This window comes from Globicephala melas, chromosome 1 (assembly GCF_963455315.2).
Source record: "Globicephala melas chromosome 1, mGloMel1.2, whole genome shotgun sequence".
Taxonomy (NCBI): domain Eukaryota; kingdom Metazoa; phylum Chordata; class Mammalia; order Artiodactyla; family Delphinidae; genus Globicephala; species Globicephala melas.
The window spans coordinates 151,090,671-151,117,009 of record NC_083314.1 but is presented as its reverse complement, the minus strand read 5'-3'; the positions used below and the strand labels follow the sequence as shown (position 1 = coordinate 151,117,009).

The 26,339-nt window shown below is 39.5% G+C and overlaps 1 protein-coding gene across 2 annotated transcripts in view; it reads right to left on the bottom strand.

Annotated features, from left to right (window-relative positions):
- EIF2B3 (eukaryotic translation initiation factor 2B subunit gamma) overlaps positions 1-26,339 on the bottom strand; it is a 170,102-nt gene that overhangs the window by 110,468 nt on the left and 33,295 nt on the right. For both annotated transcript variants that reach the window (XR_011377360.1, XM_030869951.2), the window contains exon 4: positions 3,173-3,332. Coding sequence is in view for 1 of the 2 variants with exons in the window: in XM_030869951.2 (XP_030725811.1) it covers positions 3,173-3,332 (160 nt within the window). In the remaining variant the exon portion in view is untranslated. The remainder of the gene's footprint in view (positions 1-3,172; positions 3,333-26,339) is intronic.

Here is a 26,339-nt window from a genome sequence, read left to right as displayed (position 1 = left end):
CATGCTTCCATTGCAGGGGGCACGGGTTCAATCCCTGGTCGGGGAACTAAGATCCCACAAGCTGCGTGGTGTGGCAAAAAAAAAAAAAGAAAAGAAAAGAAAAAAAAATTAATAGGCAATGTAGTGTCAGTTTGCTAAACTTATATTGCTGAAACTCAGGCTCTTATAATACCCACTCATGAATCTAACTACAGCTCAGACTCAAATTTTTAGGATTTAAACATCTAGGGCTTGAATTTACTTTCTCTTACCTCAGGGGCAATAAGAGCTACCTTTATAGGCAGGCCCTTCAACCCATTCACTAATATCTACTGACTGGTCACCACCGGCCATAACTGAGCCAGACGCTGGGGATAAAGTGAACAAACTGGACATGACCCCTATTCTCACGGAGCTTATAGTCCAGTAGAGGAGAGAGTAAGAGAGTAGGGCTGCCATATGTAGGCAAACAAGGGACTATAATTTCATATTAGAGGGTCAAGCAAGAACTCTCTCAGCAAATAACTTGAAGGCTAAGCTGGATTTAGAGTGCATGTGTTGTGGGTAAGGGGAGAGCATTTCTGGTAGAGAACATCATGTGTAAAGGGTTGTAGCAGGAAAAAAACAACAGTCCAAAAAATCCAAACATAAGTTTGATCCTGCCCTCCTCAGTATCTACAGCTCCTACAAATCTGAGAAGGAAGTGGCAACAGGGAGAACGATGGCTCCTGAAACATCTAGCCCTTAGGCATTCTCCAATAAACCAGTAAGAACACAATTTGGGAAACTTGGACCTAAGGGATCTAGACTATTGAACCATATCTGAGAACGAGAGAACTGCAGGCTGTTCTGGCACATAAGAGCAGCCAAGAGGCACGCCAAATACATAATGAGAAATTCAGGATTCTTTTAAAAAAGTGCTTATCACTGAAATGCATAGCATTCCATGGTAAGAATTTAAAACTCATTTAGGTGAAACTTAGCTGTCAAACATAACAAAATATAGATATTGAGGAGTTCAAAATTTCAGGTTAAGAATGAAAAATCTATAACACAAGTCTGATTATGACATTTTCTTGTTTAAAATTCCTCAAACAACTCCCCACTGTTTTGGGGATAAAGTTCAAACTCTTTAGTCTAATCCCTGTATTCTCTCCAGTACCATTTCCTGCTTCCCTGCCCTCCATACTCACACTATAACCATACAGCAAGTTACCAGTATACATCATACCTTTTCAAAGAGAATAGAAGAGCCAACATAAAGGGACTTCCACTAACCACGCTGTGACAACTTAAGCATCAAAACATTTTTTTTTTCTCATTGAATGGGTATACCATAATTTATTTATTTATTTATTTAATTGGAGTATAATTGCTTTACAATGGTATGTTAGTTTCTGCTTTATAACAAAGTGAATCAGTTATACATATACATATGTTCCCATATCTCTTCCCTCTTGCGTCTTCCTCCCTCCCACTCTCCCTATCCCACCCCTCCAGGCGGTCACAAAGCACCGAGCTGATCTCCCTGTGCTAAGCATCAAAACATTTAAAAATGAATAGATAGATAATAGTTACAGTTAATTTAAAATAAAATTGTGAAAAGCTACACATTTATAATGATACTTAAGAGATAAAGGCTAATATGTAATGTAATAAAAAGTTATAATACCAAGAAGAGTAACTATAGTAGGGTATTTGATTTTTTTAAATTGTTATAAGTAGAGGAGTGTGAAAAAAAGAACACATTAATATTTGTAAAATATACATACGTTTATAAAGTATGGATACACAGTTGTTTTTATTTGTATAGGTAGAAAAGGCTGAATACAGGGAATTGTGAGTAAGCAAACCAGACCTCACAGAAGTAGAAACTATGTCAAGAACAGAAGGACTAATCCACATGAGAAGCATACATAATAACAAGGTAGAAAGAGGATTCAACAATTGATCTGCACCAGTGATTGCTTTAACACAAAAAGCAACTAGAAAGAAGTTTCAATGCTATAATCCAAAATTACAAGTTAACCAAATGCCCTGAAGAAGAGAGCTGAAAGTACAAACTACATTACTCATATCCTAGGAATGAACATTCTAGGTGGCTCTATTAATAATAGTCAGATACTAATAAGCCATACATAACTTCTAATAATTGCAACAGACTGCGTCAATATATAATGACAGGACAATGGGTTACATAATTCTGAAAAAAAACCTAAAGAAAAACCTAAAGAACCCATCATTCCAGGGAAAAACTCCAGGGAAAAAACACATCATTCCAGGAAAAACTAAAATCTATATAAAAAGTATGATCTAACAAAGCTTTTTGGTCATAAGTTCAGTTTTGGTTTTTTTTTACTATTTATCTATTTGGTTGCACCAGGTCTTGGTTGCAGCATGTAGAGTCCTCAGTTACTGCTCGCTGGCTCCTTAGTTGTGGCACGTGGGCTCTTTAGTTGTGGCATGCGAACTCTTAGTTGTGGCATGCATGTGGGAATCTAGTTCCCTGACCAGAGATCGAACCCGGGCCCCCTGCATTGGGAGCGCAGAGTCTTAACCACTGTGCCACCAGGGAAGTCCCATAAGTTCAGTTATTAAAAGTAGCCCAGTCATAGAATCAGTGACTCAGGTTTGAAATAATCTGGGAAAAGCAATCATGAACTATGCCTTAACTAAAAATCAATAACAAGTCAATAACGCAAATTCTATAACCCTGGCTGGACTAGAGTATTATTCCTTTTCTTTTTGGTCTGGTAAGATTACTATAACTCTGAAGATTAAAAAAAAAATAACCCACTACTAGAATCAAACATACTAAATTTTTAATAATAATTTTAATTGCTTAAAGATATCTAATTTAATTTGTAATCAAATTTTAATTATTTTTAAACATTGATTTTAAATTATATTTTTTGGTTTCTTAGTATATGTATTCAATTATTTGAGTTTTAAACACAATGCAAACAGTTCTGAGTGCTCCTCTCTGCAGACAAAAGCCTCTTGGATGGTACAGAATCTAATCAATAGTTATAAGCCTCTTCAAATCAGGGACTGTGTCTTATTTGACTTTATGTCATCAACCTCTAGCATAGTAGAGTCAGTTCTCAATAAATGTTTCTTAAGTGAAAGCATGAATGATAATAATAATTATAAGAACCCAACAAACAAATAAATCAAACTCTAGTCTCCTTACCTGCTTTTTTTTTCCCCTTTTGACCTGGAACTGGTTCTAAGCCATCTTGACCTTTTCTCATTAACATAGCTAGCGATGCATCATGAGCTCTGAACAGGTCCACTACCTCATGTAAGGCAACATCTGTTATCAGATCACAGCTCAGGACCAGTACATCTGTCTGTCAAATGGAGAAGGGGAAAAGTCAATATCACAAAGGACAATGGATCACACAAATCATCACAGGATAAACTTACAACGTCTTCAAAGAACACAAACTGCACACTTGCCCTCAAACCTTTTTTATAGCAGTAGCACAGGTAAAATAAATGGGGTCGTTCTAATTGAGCTGTGTTGGGGGAGGGTCTGGAATTCCTACCTCCCCTTTGTGTACGCCTTACTGCTGCTGTCCCTGAGGCACCTCTGGAATCCTGGGCTCTAAGGAACAGAGTATGAAAACTACCACATTGTCTATTTCTGTGACGATGGAGTTAATGATCTTAAATTTATACATCCCTTTACAGTTCAAAAAGCACTTTGGCAAAGTTTGATGATTCAATATGGTTATGAAATACTTTATTTTAAAGCAGTCACTTTGATTGGAAGATTAGGATTGATACATACACATTATTGATACTATGTATAAAATAGATAACTAATGAGAACATACTGTATAGCACAGGGAACTCTACTTAATGCAATGTGGTGACCTAAATGGGAAGGAAATCCAAAAAGGAGGGGATATATGTATATGTATAGCTGATTCATTTTACTGTACAGTAGAAACTAACACAACATAGTAATGCAACTATAATACCATAAAAATTAATTTAAAAAAACTTAAAGTCACTTTTCTACAATACTAGGAAATAACTAACACATGAATATATTATAATGTGCCCTTCTTTGGAAAATCAGTCTAGCTAATAAACAATTATAATACAACCTCAGGTATGTATAAAAGCACTCATTTAATCCTCATAACAGTACAGGTTCTGCTATTTTAAAAAGTCTGAAAAACACTGGAGTAAATTATTCCAGATTTAAGAATAAAGTAAATATCTACATGGAAATTTCTGTAAGTGGCTCCAACTTTTCTAAGATTTTAATTTAAAATCAAGATTCCTGCTTTGGGGGAAAATATAGATAATCTCAACTTACATTCTAGGAAAGCAAAGAATCATACTTGCTCAGGAAGTGACTCAACCATCAGAATGCCTTATCTTACTGCCTGCAATTTCTTATTCCGAATACAGAATCTGTACCAGAACTGTCATTTCCTTTTCTACATCTAACTCATTGTCTGTAGCTTAAACAATTCCTTTTGAAGGCCTCTTAAGTTTAAGAAGTTCAAATTTGGATTTTTTTCTACTCTTCTACTTAAGGCTCTCTTAATTCTTTCTGGATCTTAACTGAGCTAAAAAAAAAAAAAAAGTTCCTATAAACATCATCTTCTTAGGAAAAAAAAATTCCTTAAGTCTGCAGCTCACCATCCAGGAACTGTCAAACATTAACAGATCAGCCCACATACATGCAAGCTAAGGAAGAAATATCTTGCAGAATCCTACTTCTTGTTAACAATGCTTAGAAAGGAGGAAGTATGGACCATTTACTAAAGACATGTCACTTACAGCAGTACAGAAGTTGCCTCATTTCTTTATAATGATAATGACAGTTTGTTGAAGAAAAAAAATCCTTTCTATTTTTCTAACTTTCTTTAATAAGATGACTGATTTCTGCAAGCTGACTGTTCCACAATAAATTTAATTATTAAGTGTACTCCACAGTGAAGAAAACAACCCCAATGCAGATGCCTCTCAAGTGGTGACAATGTTGTCTTGGAAAATAAATGCTGTTGTCATTCAATATCTGCAAAAAATAAATCTGTCAGCATAGTGAAGGTCAAACAAGTCCTGCATAATTGTGAACAGTCTGCAGCCTCATTCACCTCTTTGCTTTTAGATGACTTTTTGCTAAGCTGAATGCAAAATCCCCAAGGAGCACAAGGAACAGAGCCCTCCCCCGTGTCTGGTTGCCATCTGTTCTCAGCGTGAAAAGAAAGGCTTCAGTCTGAAAGGGCAGGGCCTGGGATACAGATGGAGGTGCTATTCCATCAGGCCCTCTTCCTGCCTCTGCTCCCAGAGAATGCACCACTCTCACTGAGACCAAACACATTCCCGTCTTCTCTGCAACTCCACTTCCAAAGGAAAGTCTCTGCTGACAAACTGTACTTCATTTCCAAAGCCAGAAATCCTGGAAGACGAAACTGAAGTCTAAAAGGAAAATGAAATCATCCTTACATCTTCATAATGCTATCTATTTTTCTTTACATTTTAATAAAAGTTGTAACAGGAAGAAAATTAAATGACTATTTTTAAATTTTTATTCTAAAAATGAAAAGCCCATTCTAGAAATGCAAATGTTCTTCTACTAAAGTGGAAAAACTGTTAAGAGCCAGAAGTATTTCTGATCATGTGTGACCACAAACCATGAAAAAAAATAGACTGTCTGGACTGTGAAGCAACTGTATATCTTAACTTGAAAGTTCCTGGGACACACCAACCCTCAGCTGCCTTGTGTTTTGGGCGACCAGTTCTTTTCTAACACCACAGTATGCCTCATCTTCTGCAGAGACCAACTGGCATCTCCAAAGACCTCCCTATTCACTATTCTAACAGTCCTCAGTGAGCTTTATCCCAAGCCTGCTCCTCTAGAGGAACCAGGGCAATGTCAAGGGCAAAAAGCACAGCTCTAAAGGACAGCAAATGTGTGCATTTTCCACCAAGTGGAAACATATAAGGTCTTCAAGGGAAAGTAGAAGATAGCACTTTAGTATTCAAGATACCCAGGAATTCAAAATTCAAATTGCTGCCAATTAGTCTTGGCTAAAGCAGACAAATAAAGTTTAGAAAACCCAATTACCAAGCCATGGCAAAGCCCAGAAATCTGTCATTATAAGAACATTTTCAATCAAGCCAAAACCATTGAGTAAAACTAGAAGAAAAAAACAAAACCGGATGTATGTGTGTGTGGTGGTAATGCTGGGGTAGGAGGTAGGGAGAGCTATGGGGACTAGCCTCTTTTCTTTTCCTGGAAGCTGTTCCATGACAGATTGTTATAAATAACACAATCTGGCAAACAATTTCCTACAGAGAGGAGAAAGAAAAACACACTTACTCTCCTGGAAAAAAACTGTCAGGGCAGTTTTTTACCATGCTTTTACCCACGCAGCACTTCCACAAACAATGGCTATGATCCAAATCACCACCCTACACTCCACCCCTGCCCATACGGAACTAATGAATTCAGCTACTTGGTGTGACTGTGAATGGTCACAATTTACATTACCTATGTGGTCCAATCCCAATCCAATCCCCAAGAGTAGTTTGGTGCTTTAATAATTACTGATGGCTAACTACAACGGAGACCTCACTATGCTCAATTCTGGTTGAAATACTTAGAAAAGATTCCCAGTCTGCAGTCCCCAAAGTGTTCAGCGAAGAGCCAACTGCCACTTTGTTTTTACTAAGGTTTGACCAGCAGGTGCAGGAAGGAATTACCAACTTAGTATGTAAATAAGAAATGTGATAATCCTTAGGCTTAGAACGAAATATCCTTCCTCTGCTCCTTAGCTTATAGTGTCACCACTATCTAGGATCTGAAGACAGAAAGCTGGCCATAGCCTAGGGCTGAACTCTTCTCTTTCCTACCCAGTACCCCTTCCTCACATCTCACTGATCCCAAGTCCTCCTCTTTTATTTCCACTGCACTGTCTTAGTTCAGGCCTCAAAATATTTTTCCAGTCTTTTTTTTTTTTAACTTAAAAAAATTATTTATTTTTGGCTGTTTTGGGTCTTCGTTGCTGCGTGCGGGCCTTCTCTGGTTGCGGCAAGCGGGGGCTACTCTTTGTTGAGGTGCGCAGGCTTCTCATTGTGGTGGCTTCTCTTGTTGCAGAGCATGGGCTCTAGGCACGCGGGCTTCAGCAGTTGTGGCTTGCGGGCTCTAGAGCGCAGGCTCTGTAGCTGTGGTGCACGGGCTTAGCTGCTCCGCAGCATGCGGGATCTTCCCGGACCAGGGCTCGAACCCGTGTCCCCTGCATTGACAGGTGGATTCTTAACCACTGCGCCACCAGGGAAGACCTTTTCCAGTCTCTTAACTGGTCTCTCTCACAGCAGTTTTCCCATATTCTAATCCATACTCCAATTTCCACTGCTTATTTAATTTTTCTGCTTAAAGACACCCTAAAATAGTGTTCTCCAAACCAAAAAATAAAAATAAAAAAAAGATAAACACTTATCCACTTATTCCCACTTAAAATATTTATTTAAAAACACACAAATCGGGACTTCCCTGGTGGCACAGTGGATAAGAATCCGTCTGCCAATGCAGGGACACGGGTTCGAGCCCTGGTCCGGGAAGATTCCACATGCCATGGAGCAACTAAGCCCGTGCGCCACAACTACTGAGCCCGTGTGCTGCAACTACTGAAGCCCACACGCCTATACCCTGTGCTCCACAACAAGAGAAGCCACCACAATGAGAAGCCCACGCACCGCAACAAAGAGTAGCCCCCACTCACCGCAACTAGAGAAAGCCCGCATGCAGCAATGATGACCCAATGCAGCCAAAAATAAAAAAAACCCCAAAACACACAAATCACTATAAATGATATAATATGCTCTTTCTATAACATATAAAAATAGATTTAAAAGAAGAGATAAAATTAAAAAGAACTAGATACTCTAATTTATTTATTTATTTATAGATGTTCTAATATCTACCTCTGGAACTCCATCCTGCACACCCTCTGGCTTTGAGAACACTCCATTTTGGAGATCATTACTCCACAGGATTGAGTTCAAATTGCTTAGCATGACATTAAGCGTCTTCAAAATATGACTCCACCTACCTAATTCAGCCTTCTTTCTCACAATCCTCCCTCCACATAGTTAATGTTAATTTGCTAGAGTAAACTGCCAAGAATGCATTCCCTAGTCTCTCTTTCCACCCCACCACACATTCATCAATCAAGATTCTGGTCTTGTCACAATGATCAGAAAGGGAAGAGCCAATATATTATCTCATCTAGAGATGAAGTCTTTTCTGATCCATTACTGACCTCAAATCACTAAACTGGATTACAATTTTTTTCCCATCTAGACTTCGAGCTTCATAAGGAGCTCTTTTACCTTTGTATCCCCAGAGTTCAACCTGCTACGGGCAAACAAAAGCATCAGTAAATGTTGGTACACTTCCTGTCACCTCCTTGTCCTTGTTTAAAGTTGACTCAAAGATTGAAGACCTAAATGTAAGACCGGACACTATAAACCTCTTAGAGGAAAACATAGGAAAAACACTCTGTGACATAAACCACAGCAAGATCTTTTTGACCCACCTCCTAGAGTAATCAAAATAAAAACAAAAATAAACAAATGGGACTAATTAAACTTAAAAGCTTTTGCACAGCAAAAGAAGCCATAAACAAGATGAAAAGACAACCCTCAGAATGGGAGAATATATTTGCAAAACGAAGCTACAGACAAAGGATTAATCTCCAAAATACACAAACAGCTCATGGAGCTCAATGTCAAAAAAACAAACAAACGGGCTTCCCTGGTGGCGCAGTGGTTGAGAATCTGCCTGCCAATGCAGGGGACACGGGTTCGAGCCCTGGTCTGGGAGGATCCCACATGCTGCGGAGCAACTGGGCCCGTGAGCCACAGCTACTGAGCCTGTGCGTCTGGAGCCTGTGCTCCGCAACAAGAGAGGCCGCGATGGTGAGAGGCCCGTGCACCGCGATGAAGAGTGGCCCCCGCTTGCCACAAATAGAGAAAGCCCTCGGACAGAAACTAAGACCCAACACAGCAAAGGTAAATAAATAAATTAATAAACTCCTACCCCCAATATCTTCTTAAAAAAAAAACAACCCAATTAAAAAATGGGCAGAAGACCTAAATAGACATTTCACCAAAGAAGACATACAGATGGCCAAGAGGCACGTGAAAAGGGGCTCAACATCAATAATTATTAGAGAAATGCAAATCAAAACTACAATGAGGTATCACCTCACGCTGGTCAGAATGGCCATCATCGGAAAATCTACAAACGACAAATGCTGGAGAGGGTGTGGAGAAAAGGGAACCCTCTTGCACTGTTGGTGGGAATGTAAATTGATACCACCACTGTGGAGAACAGTATGGAAGTTCCTAAAAAACTAAAAAGAGAACTACCATACGACCCAGCAATCCCACTACTGGGCATATACCCTGAGAAAACCATAATTCAAAAAGAGTCATGTACCACAATGTTCACTGCAGCTCTATTTACAACAGCCAGGACATGGAAACAACCTAAATGTCCAATGACAGATGAATGGATAAAGAAGATGTGGTACATATATACAATGGAATATTACTCAGCCATAAAAAGGAACAAAATTGGGTCATTTGTAGAGACATGGATGGACCTAGAGTCTGTCATACAGAGGGAAGTAAGCCAGTAAGAGAAAAACAAATATCATATATTAACGTATACATGTGGAATCTAGAAAAATGGTACAGATGAACCTATTTGCAGGGCAGGAACAGAGACACAGATGTAGAGAACGGACATGTGGACATAGCGGGGGAAGGGGAGGGTGTGATGAATTGGGAGATCCGGACTGACATATATACAATACCATGTGTAAAATAGATAGCTAGGTGGAACATGCTATAAAGCACAGGAAGCTCAGCTTGGTGATCTGTGACAACCTAGATAGGTGGGACGGAGCGGGGGTGGGGTGGGAGGGAGGTCCAAGAGGAAGGGGATATAGGTATACATATAGCTGATTCACTTCATTGTACAGCAGAAACTAACACAACATTGTAAAGTAATTATACTTCAATTAAAAAAAATCAACAAGAAATCAGTATCTAAATCATACAAGGAACTCTGGCAAATTCAAGTTTTGCTTTTAGAATTTTCCAGAATTTTTTTCTGAATATAGTTGATCCATGGTTGGTTGAATCTGTGGATGTAGAATCCACAGATATGGAGGGCCACAAGTGGATGTTGTAACTTGCATGAACGTTGAAAACATGCTAAATGAAAAGAAGCCAGACGTGAAAGTCCACATACTGGATGATTCCATCATATGAAATGTCCAGAACAGGTAAATCTACAGAGACAGAAAGTAGATTAGTGGTTGTTTAAGGTGAACAGGGAGTGCGGGGTGGGGGTGGGGGGGAGAGTAATAGTGAAATGGTTGGGGCTTCTTTTTGAGGTGTTGAAAATGTTCTAAAATTGAGTATGATGATGGTTACACATATTTGTGAATATACTAAAAACCAGTGTGTTGTACATTCAAATGGGTGAATTGTATGATATGTGAATTATATTTCAACAAATATACATTTTTGTTTAAACAAGCAAAAAAAAATCCTTTTTTTTTTTTTTTAAACTTTTGGCTGCGTTGCGTCTTCGTTGCTGCGAGTGGGCTTTCTCTAGTTGTGGTGAACGGGGGCTACTCTTCGTTGTGGTGCGCGGGCTTATCATTGCAGTGGCTTCTCTTGTTTCGGAGCATGGGCTCTAGGTGTGCAGGCTTCAGTAGTTGTGGCTCGCGGACTCTAGAGCGCAGGCTCAGTAGTTGTGGTGCATGGGCTTAGTTGCTCCACAGCATGTGGCATCTTCCCGGACCAGGGATCAAACCTGTATCCCCTGCATTGGCAAGTGGATTCTTAACCACTGCACCACCAGGGAAGTCCAAAAAAATCCAATTTTAGATGTTTAGAAACATCAGACTTTCTGACAGAGCTGAGTACCCTTTGTAGATATTGTGAATGTTCGGAGTTAGGACAGGGATCACAGAGGTAATTTGGCAGCTTCCTAAAGCAATGAGGCAGGGAACGAACCTGCTGCCTCCAAAGAAGAAAAGACAGAGATATTTGAAAGGAAAGAAATCAGATGCTGCTGTCCTGGACAGCATGGCTAGAGGGTGATATGCTACATTTATAATTTTAAAATGTAGGTTCAATACTTATAGTCATAACATTTTTAGTTGATTCACCTTCCTACGTTAAGTTTTCCTCTTCAGTATAGAACAAATAGAAGAATTCTACTCATCTTTCCTGTGTGAAACTAAAAACTAACTGAGAATGTGTTAATTTCTGTTAAATGAGTTCTACATAAAAATGCTGGTCACTTCCCTTCCAGGATTTAGATATCTGTAATTTAATTTTAATCTCCAAATGCACTGACATTAATAGAGAAATAACAAAAGCTTTTTGTTCTCTCAAATCAAACCTTCGCTTTGAAATAACTTATTATTCTGAATTTATATTAAATAATTTCATTCTTTTTCATGTCAGACACAAATACTCCACAAGATAAATGCATCATTGCCTCATTTCAGACCACAGAGTATGCTCTTACATATTTTCTGCCTGTAACTTGAATATTAATTTTTATTTATTTATTTATTTTTAGCTGTGTTGGGTCTTCGTTTCTGTGCGAGGGCTTTCTCTAGTTGCGGCAGGCGGGGGCCACTCTTCATTGTGGTGTGCGGGCCTCTCACTATCACGGCCTCTCTTGTTGCGGGGCACAGGCTCCAGACGTGCAGGCTCAGTAGTTGTGGCTCACGGGCCTAGTTGCTCCGTGGCATGTGGGATCTTCCCAGACCAGGGTTCGAACCTGTGTCCCCTGTACTGGCAGGCAGATTCTCAACCACTGTGCCACCAGGGAAGCCCTTGAATATTAATTTTATCCTGAAGTATATGACATAGAAATAGTGTGTAGTTTACTTAGAAACCAGAAAGCTCGGAAGAAGATCAGCAGAGGGCTATGAAAGAGGGGAGTTTATAACAATATGAGAAACAGACAATTAACTAGTTAAAAAAAAAAGAAACTAAAATCAAGGTTTTATCACCCCCCAAAAGTAACTTCTAAGATTATATATGTTTATTTTTCCTATTAATTCCACATGTGACTTTGATAAGTCATTCCCTCTTTGGGCCTCAGTTTCCTCATCTATAAGATGAGAGGGCTGTACCAACTCTGAAGCCCTTCATGGCATAAAACTGTATGATTACAAGGGTCAAGCTATTCTTAATTCTTTATCTACAGCTAGGCTCTGGGTTCAGTGGCATTAATGATGGTGGTGACCCTAAAGTCCTGAGTTTCTAATCCACTTTGGGAATCATGAGGAAAGATTAAATCATGTTAAGTATAATTTTTTCTAAATATTTTATTTATTTGGTTGTGCCCTGTCAGTTGCGGCAGACGGGCTCCTTAGTTGTGGCATGCATGTGGGATCTAGCTCCCTGACCAGGGATTGAACCCAGGCCCCCTGCATTGGGAGCATGGAGTCTTAACCACTGCGCCACCAGGGAAGTCCCTAAGTATAATTTTGAGGCTCAGCACATTTAATTAAACTTGAATTCTTTCTGCACGACATGGGGAATATAGTAAATATTTTATAATAACTATAAATAGAGTATAACCTTTAAAAATTGTGAATCACTGTATTGCACACCTGTAACATATACTATTTATATCAGCTATATTTCAATTAAAAAATAAATTAAAATAAATAAATAAACTTGAATTAATTCGAAAGGAATAATCCATGTATGGCATGTATGGCAATTCTCAGTTAAGTCAGTTAGGCACAAAAATCCAGAATCAGGTAACCATTCTGGTTAAAGAGAATGCAACAATCCAAGTTAATTCATTAAAGGATGTGTCTCTGAACACCTTTTTAGCAACAGCCTGACTAACCACATACTTTTAGAATTCCAATCCATAAAGATTCCAGTTCAGAAACCAGTTACACTCTACCTGCTACTGTCAGTTCAACTGGTTCTCCAAGGCTATGCTACCTCTAAGTTGATGGCAAAGACAAATAACTTAAAATTGGACAGCATTTTACCATTTACAAAGCTCTTACATATACTTTATTCATTTAATTCTAAATTCACGTAATTCTAAAATATCAATACAGTTAAACTCATTTTACAGACAAAAAAATAGGCTCAGAAACACTATGTGATCTGCCCCTTTGCCATCACATTGCCTTCCAAAATACACACACACACACACACACACACACACACACACACACACACCCTAACAATAATAGTGGTGCTAAACGAATCTATGTCCTCTTTATACATACCCATGTTACATTTAAATTTGGTCAGGCATCTTACTATTGAAAACTAAATCATACTTAATGAAAAACTAGAAGATAGGTTGTATTTCAAAATAATATGTATGATACTTGAAAACTGTAAAGTACTGTATGATTATAAGACTTTGCCTTTAATAAATCTGTGATCATTTTGTAATGCATAAAAATACCAATCATTATGCTGTACAACCTGAAACTAATATGATATTGTAAGTCTATTAATTATACTTCAATAAAAAATTAATAAATCTCTTATAATAATGACTTCCAGATCACAGAATGTAAATAATACCACTGTGACTTGCACTGTTCAGACCACATTTCTGAACATCACATTCTGAAAGAGACACTGACAAATCAGAGAGGTCAGAGGAAGTTACAGGGATGCTGACAGGTCTGCAAATTATGGGAACTAGCAATCCTTAAACAGGAGAAGAGAAGAACTTGGGGACCCAATAACTGAAAGGCTGCCATTGGAAGAGGAAGATCGTGTGTTTTGATTGCTCAAGGACAGAATATGATCAAAAAGTAGAAATTTAAGAGGAGCACTGATGAGTGCTCCTGGCAGTCCAGTGGTTAAGACTCTGTGATTCCACTACAGGAGGCACGGGTTTGATCCCTGGTCAGGGAACTAAGATCCCGCATGCCGCATGGTGTGGCCAACAAAACAAAACAAAAAAGAAGCAGTGATGAGTTCAACATTACAAAAAACTTTCTGATATCTAGAAGCTCATGAGAAATACCCATTGGAGGTTTTCAAACACAGCCTAGCATAACCTCCATGGGAACAGATTCTTGTGGAGGGTAAAAGATTAGATTAGATGTCTAATTCTAAGGTCCTAACAGTCTATCACTCTTGATTATAAAAGAACCGAAGGAATTGTTTAGGACATTTTCTCTGTCCTTCATACTGTCCTCCAACCAAAGGGCCCAGATATAGAGTAAGTAAACTCCTTACTCATTATCATTTCCGGGCCATTTCTCTCACTCCATTACCCCAGTTCATGACATGAAGCACATGACAACAGACAAAATCACCTACTCCTCCTCGTTGCAGTCAGCTACAGAACTCCCTTGTCACCCTTCTCCTTTAGAGACTGTGAAAGTTTTAAGTAGAGTTGTTAGATTGAAGAGGCACAACTATATTTCCCTTTCCCAAAACATCAATGGAATAATAGTAATAGGATATTTTAAATGGGCATAAATGCACAAAAACAGGAAAAATGGGAGAGAATACAACATTGAAAACAATGACTCCTAAGTCAGTCGTAGGAAAACTGAGAACCAACTCAGTTTATACCAGACTCCCCAAAAGGCTCAGAAATTGATATGAGTAGAAAGCTGGGAAGGGAGGGGTTAAAATAAAAAGGCCCTTTGAAAGATCCCTCTTTTCTACTCTGTGCAACCCAACTACTGCACAGGTCCCACCGCGGTAGATGGCTGAAGAGAATAAAATAGAGGATATCTGGACTGGGGAAGAAGCATAATCACAGCTGGCAGTAGGGAGAGGGGATGGACCTTAGAGCAAAGGGGGGATTTAAAAAAGAATATATACAGGATTCTGAGACACCCACTTCCCCTCCCTGCCCTGACCCTCATTCATTTCCTAGAATGCCAGCAGAAAGAGAAAAAACCTAAAGATACAGATGTACGAGATTCCCCTGAAAGAGCCCAACCACATTACCATATCACCCCCTACAGTGAAGCTCATAGTCAACATGCTCCATCCATACACAAAATTTGAGCAAAAAGATAAAAAAATGGAAAATATGAGAGAAAAGGTAAGAAAATTAGAATACCAGTCTAAGAGATCCATTATCAGAATAGTAAGTTTCCAGAAAAAAAAAAACAGAAAAAAATAGATAAGAATCATCAACAAAATGATTTTTTAAAGTTCCCCTAAACTGAAGGACATGAATATCCAAGTTGAAAGGTTTCACTGAGTGGAGGGCTCACATGGATAAAACAGATTCACATGAAAGTACATCATCATGAAATTTCAGAACACTTGGGACAAAGAGAAGATGATACAAATTTCCAGAGAAAAAGGTGATCAGATTCAAAAGATTAGTAATTACAGAAGTTTAGGACTTAACAACACTGGAAGGTAAAGACAATGGAGCAATGCCTTCAAAATTCTTAAGGATCAGCTTTTCAACTGAGAATTCTATACCTTGTCAAACAATCAAGTATGAGGGTAGAATAAAGAGATTTTTCAGGCATGCAAGGTCTCAAAAAATTTAGCTCCCAAACAAATTTTGTCAGGAAGCTCTAGTATGTTTTTCAGAAAAACAAGGGAGTAAACCAAGAAAAAGGAAAATATGGATTCCAGGAAATTGAAGAAAAGAGGCAAAGTAAATCCTCATGATGGCGAAGGGAGACGACAGAATAACTACACACACACCAGGCATGGAAGGCAATCACTACTACTCTGGGAGAGACTTCTTTAGGAAGATGAAATTGACAGAATAGCTGAGCAGTCTAAATATCTTGAGAGACGATTAGACAACCAGTAAAAAGTTGGGGTTAATCAATAAATTCATAGAAAACTAAGCATAGGAAAGACAAGCTATGATTATTACCTTGCAGGGAAAAAATGGTGTGGCAAAGGAAAAAAATTGTAGATGACCACAAGGCTCAGCAGTTTACATGGTCAAACTACATAGTCAAACACTAAATACTGATCTTCCAAAATTACAATATGACTATATTAGAAGGAGCAAAATCCTCATCTGTCATAGTAGGGAATCAATAAGTAGTGTCTAAAACAGAAAGTAACCACTTAAGCATGTTATTTAGAGATACAAAGGTAAAAGGCAAAATAATTAGCTAAAAGAAGAGAATGTGATTACCTTTATCGTAAAGACTATGGGGAGAAGGTGACAGGGGACTAAAATTTTTAGGGACAAACTCTGAACTGCTAAACTCTTTAAATGATGTGCACACATAACTTTGATAAATATTTATTAAGATTTTAAAAAACTACTTTAGAACTATCTTCCTCTCTTTCATTCCTTCTTTTATTACCTCAGTAATTTCAACATCCTTATGTTAGGTTTCCTTGACCTCACTTCTGATTATTTTTTGCTCCACCTCACTCAACCATTTTGTCATACCCTATTCCTTGGCATTATCAATAACTGCACTATCTCCAAAGTCTCATTTTAAAATATCCTATTAATTCATAAAACACACACATATTGAACCCTTAATATGACCAGGTACTATTTTAGGGGCTAGAGATATGGCAGTGGACAAAACAAAAATCCCTGTCCTCACTGAGCTTACATCCTATTCTCTGACCACCACCTTCCCCTATTTTTCCAACTCACTTATTTGGTACTCTGAATTCAGCAATTCTGATTCTAACAGGATCCTTGATTCATTCACTACACTGATTTTTCACATCCTCATTCCCCTGCTGACCTCACTTACACAGCTTATGGTGGTCAATCATTATAATTACTCCCTTATATACATCTTTGCCTTCCTCACCACTCTATCCCTTGTACTCATCTGGCAAAGCTCCAATGTTGGATAAATCCCAGCTCTTTGCCTACTTTACACCTGAATCCAAGAAGCTGAACACAGGTGGAAAAAACTCATAACAGTATTTGCTAGACTTATTTTATTTATTTTATTTTTATATTTATTTATTTATTTAATTTTTGGTTGCATTGGGTCTTCGTTGCTGCGCGTGGGCTTTCTCTAATTGCTGCGAGTGGGGGCTACTCTTCATTGCAGTACGTGGGCTTCTCATTGGGGTGGCTTCTCTTGTTGCGGAGCACAGGCTCTAGACACGTGGGCTTCAGTAGTTGTGGCTTGCGGGCTCTAGAGCGCAGGCTCAGTAGCTGTGGCACAGAGGCTTAGTTGCTCTGCGGCACGTAGGATCTTCCTGGACCAGGGCTTGAACCCGTGTCCACTGCATTAGCAGGCAGATTCTTAACCACTGAGCCACCAGGCAAGCCCTCTAGTAAATTAACTCTTACATCCTCTGAGATGATTTTATATCTTCTCATCCTTCCTTAAAATTTCAATAATCTTCTCCCTTCCTTACTCTTAGCTGGTGGCTTCACTTCTTATTTCAATGAGAAAACAGAAGCAGCGAACATCTTTGTGGCAAAAAGTTAACAAATGTACATGCATTACATGTTACATATTCTGTCTGTAATAATGGATTAACTGTCTCTCCCCCAATCTAAGGCAAACCTACCCACTTGCACACTGGATCACATTCCCTCTAATCTACTCGATAAATTTCATAAGGGCAGGGACTTCGTTTTATTCACTGTTCATCCCAAGAGCCCAGCACAGTGACTAGTATATTGTAGCTAGGAAAAATATAGTTGAATTGAATAGCTGAATGCTTTCTTTTCTCTGTCATCAATTTCCTCCTCTTCGAGATCATTCCCATCAGCATACACATATGCTAAAATATAATCCATCTTAAAAAAAAAAAAGAATGCCATTTTTATAAGCTAAGCAAGGGAGTATTTCTATCACACATATTCTTTTGTAGATACGAAATATTTCATTCTGTCCTAATTTTCTTCTCATCTCATATCAAAATTTCTTAAAACAGCTGTCTCACTGTCTCCATTTCCTCTTCCTCCTCCCCTTCTCTCTAATGAGGCTTCTGTCCCTATCACTCCAGCAAGGGTGTAAGTCATGAATGCATCTTGCCAAATTCTTAGCTCTCATTTTACTCAGCTTCTCAGTAGTATTTGGCACAACTGATCACTCCCTCCTTGATTCACTTTCCTCACTCAGCTTCCATGACATCTTAATTTCCTGATTTTTCTGTCTACTTCAGTGGCCATACTTTCCTAATCACTTCGGTTTGTTCCACCTGTGCTTCGTGGTATCTAAATACTGGGTTCAGACTTAGGCCCTCTTGTCTTCTTCTGCTACACACACTCCCTAGATGATTTCACACTGGCTTTAATTAATTAATTTTATTTATTTATTTTTGGCTTCATTGGGTCTTTGTTGCTGTGCATGGGCTTTCTCTAGTTGCGATGAGCAGGGGCTACTCTTTGCTGCGGTGCACAGGCTTCTCACTGCAGTGTCCTCTTTTGTTGTAGAGCACGGACTCTAGGCACGCGGGCTTCAGTAGTTGTGGCTCACGGGCTCCAGAGCACAGGCTCAGTAGTTGTGGTGCACAGGCTTCACTGCTCCACGGCATGTGGGATCTTCCCGGACCAGGGCTCGAACCCGTGTCCCCTGCATTGGCAGGCGGATTCTTAACCACTGCGCCACCAGGGAAGTCCCGACATTGGCTTTAAATACCATTTAATTTGTTGATGATACCCAGGTTTGTATCTCCAGCCCTGACTTTTTCATTATTATTATATTTGTTATGGTGATCAGTGATCAGTAATCTTCGATGTGACTTTTGTAATTTTTTGGGGGTGCCATGAACTGCACCCATTAAGATTGCAAACAACAGATAAATGCTGTGTGTCTTCTGACTGCTTTACTAACTGGTCGCCCTCCCCTACCTCGGACTTCCCTGAGACACAACAATATTGAAATTAGGTCAATTAATTAATAATCCTACAATGGCCTCTAAGTGTTCAAATGAAAGGTAGAGTTGCATGTTTCTCACTTGAAATCAAAAGCTAGAAATGATTAAGCTTAGTGAGGAAGGCATGTCGAGAAGTGAGACAGACTGAAAGCTGGACTGTTGTGCCACAGCCAACTTGTGAATGCAAAGGAAAAGTTCTTAAAGGAAATTAAAAGTACTAATCCAGTGAACACACGAATAAGAAAGTGAAACAGGCTTACTGCTGATAAGGAGAAAGTTTTAGTGATCTGGATAGAAGATCAACCAGCCACAACATTCCCTTAAGCCAAAGCCTAAGCCAGAGCAAGGCCCTTACTCTCTTCAATTCTATGAAGGCTGAGAGCGGGGAGGAAGCTGCAGAAGAAATGTTTGAAGCTAACAGAGGTTCATTCATGGGGTCTAAGGAAAGAAGCCGTCTCCATAACACCAAAGTACAAGGTGAAGCACCAAGTTAACCAGAAGATCTAGCTAAGATAATTAGTGAAGGTGGCTACACCAAACAACAGATTTTCAATGTAGGTGAAATAGCCTTATATTGGAAGACGATGCCATCTAGGACATTCATAGCTAGAGAGGAGAAGTCAATGTCTGGCTTCAAAGCTTCAAAGGACAGGCTGATACTCTTGTTAGGGGCTAATGCAGCTTTAAGTTGAAGCCAATGCTCGTCTACCATTCCAGAAATCCTAGGGCCCTTAAGAATTATGTTAAATCTACTCTGCCTATGCTCTACAAATGGAACAACAAAGCCTGGATGACAACACATCAGTTTACAACATGGTTTACTGAATATTTTAAGCCAACTGTTGAGATCTACTGCTCAGAAAAAAAAAAGATTCATTTCAGAACATTACTGCTCACTGATAATACATACACCTGGTCACCCAGGAGCTCTGATGGAAGTGTACGGGATTAATGTTGTTCTCATGCCTGTTGACACAACATCCATTCTGAAGCCCATGGATCAAGGAGTCATTTTGACCTTATTATTTAAGAAATACATTTTGTAAGGCTATAGCTGCCACAGACAGTGATTCCTCTGATGGACTTAAGCAAAGTAAATTGAAAACCTGGAAAGGATTCACTATGCTAGATGCCATTAAGAACATTCGTGATTCATGGGAGGAGGTCAAAATATCAATATTAACAGGAGTTTGGAAGAAACTGATTCCTACCTTCTCGGATGACTTTGAGGGGTTCAAGACTTCAATGGAGAAAGTAACTGCAGGTATAGTGGAAATAGCAAGAGAACTAGATTTAGAAGTGGAGCCTGAAGATGTGACTGAATAGCTACAACCTCATGATAAAACTTTAATGGATGAGGAGTTGCTTCTTACAGATGAGCAAAGAAAATGGTTTCTGGAAATGGACTCTACTCCTGGTGGAGATGCTGTGAATTGTTGAAATGACAACAAAGGTTCAGAATATTACACAAACTTGGTTGATAAAGCAGCAGCACAGTTTGAGAGGATTGACTCTAATTCTGAAAGAAGTCCTACTGTGGGTTAAATGCTGTCAAGTAGCACTGCATGCAACAGAAAAATTGCTAGTGAAAGGAAAAGTCAATCAATGCGGCAAACTCCACTGTTGTCTTATTTTAAGAAATTGCCGCAGTGACTCCACCCTTCAGCAACTATCACTCTGATTGGTCAGTAGCCACCAACATCAACGCAAGACCCTCCACCAGCAAAGATTACGACTTGCTGAAGGCTCAGACGATGGTTAGCATTTTTTAGCAATAAAGTACTTTTAAAATTAAGGTATGTACATTGTGGTTTTTTTTAACATTTTTTATTTCTTTAATGTTGTATCTATTTTATTTATTTATTTTTGGCTGCACTGGGTCTTCGTTGCTGCATGCAGGCTTTCTCTAGTTGCGGCGAGCGGGGGCTACCCTTCATTGCGGTGCACGGGCTTCTCATTGCAGTGGCTTCTCTTGTTGTGGAGCACGAGCTCTAGGTGCTCAGGCTTCAGTAGTTGTGGCACATGGGCTCAGTAGCTGTGGCGCACGGGCTTAGTTGCTCTGCAGCATGTGGGATCTTCCAGGACCAGGGCTTGAACCCGTGTCCCCTGCATTGGCAGGCAGATTCTTAACCACTGTGCCACCAGGGAAGCCCCTGTATATTGTTTTTTAAGACATAATACTATTGCACATTTAATAGACTACAGTATAGTGTAAACATAACTTTTATGTGTACTGGGAAACCAAAAACTTCATTGCAATATTCACTTTATTGTAGTAGTCTGGAACCGAACCCTCTAAGGTATGCCCGTACAGTTTTATTTTCCATTAAGCAGCTGAAGTAATCTTTTAAAAGCATAAACCACATGATGTCACTCAATATCCCCCAAAGGTTTTCCAACAGAGAATAAAATCTAAATTCCAAATTCTTACTACAGTCTATAAGATCCTTTATGATATGGTTCTTACCCAACTCTCAGGCCTCATATGCTACCATTCAACTACTTAATTACTGTGCTCCAGTCACACTAGTCTTGCTGCTTCTCAAACATACTAAACTTATTCCTACCTCAGGGTCTTTGCTATTCTCTCTGCGAGGAAAGATCTTATGGCTCACTACCCTACATCATTATGGTTTCTTCTCAAATATTATCTCCTGTCTAAAAGAGCTCTCCTTCCTCCACCACTTTTTTTAATTGAAGTATAATTGATTTACAATGTTGTGTTAATTCCTGATGTACAGAAAAGTGCCTCAGTTATACACATAACTGGGTGTACACATATATACATTCTTGTTTATATTCTTTTCCATTATGGTTTATCCCAGGATACTGAATATAGTTCCCTGTGCTATATAGTAGGACCTTGTTGCTTATCCATTTTATATGTAACAGTTTGCACCTACTAACCCCGAATTGCCAGTCCATCCCTCCCCCACCCCCCATCCCCCTTGGTAACCACAAGTCTGTTCTCTATGTCTGTGAGTCTGTTTCTGTTTCATAGATAGGTTCATTTGTGTCGTATTTTAGATTCCACATATAAGTTTGAAATATATATTTGGTATATGTCTTTCTCCTTCTGACTTACTTCACTTAGTATGATAATCTCTAGTTGCATCCATGTTGTTGCAAATGGCATTATTTTGTTCTTTTTTATGGCTGAGTAGTATTCCATTGTATATATTGTATATATGTACCACATCTTATTTACCCATCTTATTATTACTTATTATTATTACTTATTATTATTACTTATTATTATTAGCCATTCATCAACATTTAGGTTGTTTCCATGTCTTGGCTATTGTTTCCTCTGCCACTCTTTAACCCCTTATCAGACATTTTTTTTAAAAAAATTTATTTATTTACTTGGCTGTGCCGGGTATTAGTTGCGGCATGCGGGATCTTCATTGCCGTGTGCGGGATCTTTTAGTTGCAGCATGTGGGATCTTTAGTTGCAGCATGCAGGTTCTTTTTAGTTGCGGCATGTGGGATCTTTTAGTTGCGGCATGCAGGACCTTCAGTTGTAGCATGCAAACTCTTAGTTGCGGCATGTGGGATCTAGTTCCCTGACCAGGGATCAAACCCGGGCCCCCTGCATTGGGAGTGCAGAGTCTTAGCCACTGGACCACCAGGGAAGTCCCCTGACTTTATTTTTCTTCTAAGCACTTGTTATCACCTGAAATTATTTATTTATTGTTTCCTTATTTATTATCTCTCTCTCTCTCCTTAAAGAGTAACTCCATGAGGGCAGGGATCTTGTTTATCTGGTTTACCACTGTATTTCTAGAATAGCACCTGGCATATAGCAGGTGTTCAATACATATTTGTGAATAAATGAAAAATACAAATATTTTATAGATGAATTAAATGCAAACTTGGAATGGACTTGTAATATCATCAAAGGTGACATAGCTAGTAAGTGATGGAACAAGAATTAGAATCCAGGTCTACCTGTTTTTGTGAAAGTCTGTATTCTTTTCACTATGCCATCCTACCTCTTCAATAAAATAAAAGAAAATAATCCTCCCTCTGGGATAACCTGCTTGGGGTAGAGGGCCAGCCATGTCAGTAAACGTAAGGCTTCGTGGGAACTTACAGATGTAGATAAAGTGAACACCAGACGGCCAGTGTTATGATCTCTCTGGTCTACAATCACTGAATCTCATCCACTCACTCTTATACTCACATAAACATCTGTGTCTATATGAAAGGAGTAAGAAGCTTGTTCCAAATGTTTACAAAGAGCTTACCTCCATCTGTCATTCATTAAAAACAAATATTGAGGGGCTTCCCTGGTGGTGCACTAGTTAAGAATCTGCCTGCCAATGCCTGGGACAGGGGTTCAATCCCTGGCCCAGCAAGATCCCACATGCCGCGGAACAACTAAGCTTGTTCGCCACAACTACTGAGCCTGTGCTCTAGAGCCCGCGAGCCACAACTACTGAGGCCCATGTGCCTAGAGTCCGTACTCCACAACAAGAGAAGCCACCGCAGTGAGAAGCACACGCACCACAACGAAGAGTAGCCCCCGCCTGCTGGAACTAGAGAAAGCCCATGTGCAGCAACAAAGACCTAACGCAGACCTAACGCAGGCAAAAATAAATAAACAAATTTATTTAAAAAAATCCAAAACCAAACAAAATTGAACATCTTCTCTATGACAGGCCCAGATATGGTTCTTATTCTGCAGTCTAGTGCAGGGAGATGATGATTTAACAGATAATTTAAATCCTCTGTGTGATTACAGAAAAATGGTGCTAATCCAGTCTTAGAAAGCTAGGGAAAGCTTGCTGGAGCAGATGATACCCAAGGTAAGAGCTGAAAGAAGGTTGGGTAGCTACAGCCTTCTTCAAATGAACTCTCTGGTCATGATGACAGAATGCTTACTGACTACCCACAAATTGTACATATGGGTCCATTTCACTGGTCAGGCTATGGTGTTACATTATAATTCAGAGCAGGATAGGTGGCCCAACCAAGAGTTTCAAAAAACCTAAGCTATGTGGGCTGCTTGTCACCCAAAGGTAAAGAGAGTTTGTGATGACAGCCTGGGCTTTCTATCATAATCCTAATTATCACATTTCCCCCCTACCCTACAGCCCTCATTCCATGAAAGTTTCCCTACAGAAGGAAAGAGACTCAAAGGAATCAAGCTCACACAGAACTTGCAAGTTTTCTTGCTACCAAATGTGGTATAGGGCTGTAGAAATCCCATCCCACAGACCAGAGTTCCAACAAGGGTAAGATGAAAGCATTTCAAGCTTGTGGACACATATACTAGATTAGTACAGTCAAGAGAAAAGCTCCATCGAGATTTCCCGGAGAGGGTATGGGAAATGGAAAAAAAGGTTCCAAAATTCCCTCATCTAACTTTTTTTTTTTTTTTTTTTTGCGGTACGTGGGCCTCTCACTGTTGTGGCCTCTCCCATTGCGGAGCACAGGCTTCGGACGCACAGGCTCGGTGGCCATGGCTCACGGACCTAGCCACTCCGTAGCATGTGGGATCTTCCCAGACCGGGGCACGAATCCCTGTCCCCTGCATCGGCAGGAGGACTCTCAACCACTGCGCCACCAGGGAAGTCCCCTCATCTAACTTTTTAACTTCTTTCTGTCGTAACTCCTGGGGTTTTCCCTATGCCACCAGCAGGCTCACCGGAGGCATCATCGAGGATACACTGAAGCCCTCCCAGGCAACCACAGCCTACCAAAGCAGTCATAAGAAGGAAAGTTATCACTTAAAAAACTCTTCAAGCAAGTTGGGGCCAAGTTCTCAGATCTTCCCCTGACCAAACTGTACTCATTTTTTTCAAGCAGATAGAAATCTGCCAAAAACAAATCCTTGGGCAAAATGAAAGGTTCCAGGAAAGAATGACAGAGATTTGTAATTTGATAAAGACATCAAGCACTCAACTGAAAACAACTTGCACCTAGCTTTTTGAACACCTAAAAATAGCACATATGCTCAGTCTTTCTAATAAGCTGTCTCTCCAATGGGGATCTCATCAGCATAGTTTGTTCTTTGTTGTAGCATGTTAGCTGTTTCATAAGACATGTGACAATAATTTTTTTCCTACATCAAAGGACTTAAATAACTAACTAAAGGACTTAAAAAACTAATGTGTTGGTATCATTATCCCTATTTTCCTCATTGTGAAACTGAGGCAGGGGGTAAATGAGGTCTGCCTGACGCCAAAGAAAGATTCCTGTCTAGATTTGATAGAAAATTATCAGCTCCACAATCCCTAAGTTAAGAGAAGCCATGAGACCTGCAATATAAGATAAGTGCTTTAAACACAGGCTACAGAACTCCATTATAGATTTAGTCTGCTGAGGCCTCTTAAATATACTTCACTAACCTGTTCCCAAAACATGTATCTAAGGAATACACTGTTTCTAAAGCACAAAAATGGCACCATTGGCCACTTACTTCAGACAATCAGAGGAGCATCTAATGTAAGTCAGGCTCAATGTCCAAGGAGTCAGCCAGCTTTGCTTTATGTGCTGATCACAGATTGCATCCTTACTTCCTGCACAAGAGATAAGAGATCTTCTTGCTCAAGAAGAGCCAGGTTTCTTGCTCATATGGTCTAGACAGGATAGAAAGTCTCCCTACAACACTGAATCTCCCTCCACTTAGAGAAAGATATCATCGAGCAAAAGCAGCACTCTTGGAAGACAAGGATACAACATAGTTCCTTGAGTCTTGTTAGGAGATTTGCTAATTTTTAAATGTTTTACACAAAAATATTTATTTAAGAGTTCTAGGGCTTCCCTGGTGGTGCAATGGTTAGGAATCTGCCTGCCAATGCAGAGGACACAGGTTTGAGCCCTGGTCCGGGAAGATCCCACATGCCGTGGAGCAACTAAGCCTGTGTGCCACAACTACTGATCCTGCACTCTAGAGCCCATGTGCCACAACTACTGAAGCCCAGGTGCCTAGAGCCCGTGCTCTGCAACAAGAGAAGCCACCCCAATGAGAAGCCTGTGCACCGCAACAAAGAGTAGCCCCTGCTCGCCACAACTAGAGAAAACCCACACACAGCAACTAAGGCCCAATGCAAAAAAAAAATATATATATATATATATATATGTATATATAAAGAGTTCTACATATACTAAGAACCACTGAATTGCATACTTTGAAAGAGTTCTATATATAAAAATAACTACCAACCACACAGACCCAAAAAGAAGAGGAAAATATAATTTTGAAAAATACCAGACCAACTAAACCTCTTCTAAAGCCAAGAGTCTAGAGTTAGTGTAGACTATAAGGACTACTGATACTTGTCTTTTGGAGGCAACATAATTGAGTGAAAAAAGCATAGGCATTTGAAATTAATAAATGCATTTCAAAATACAGGACTGGGTTCTAGCTCTCGCTCAGCACCTAACCAGGTGTGGGATTTGGGGCAGGTTATTTAAGCTCTCTGAGTATCAGGTTTCTCAAATGCAAAATAGAGTAATACCATCTACCTTTCAAGGTGGCTGTG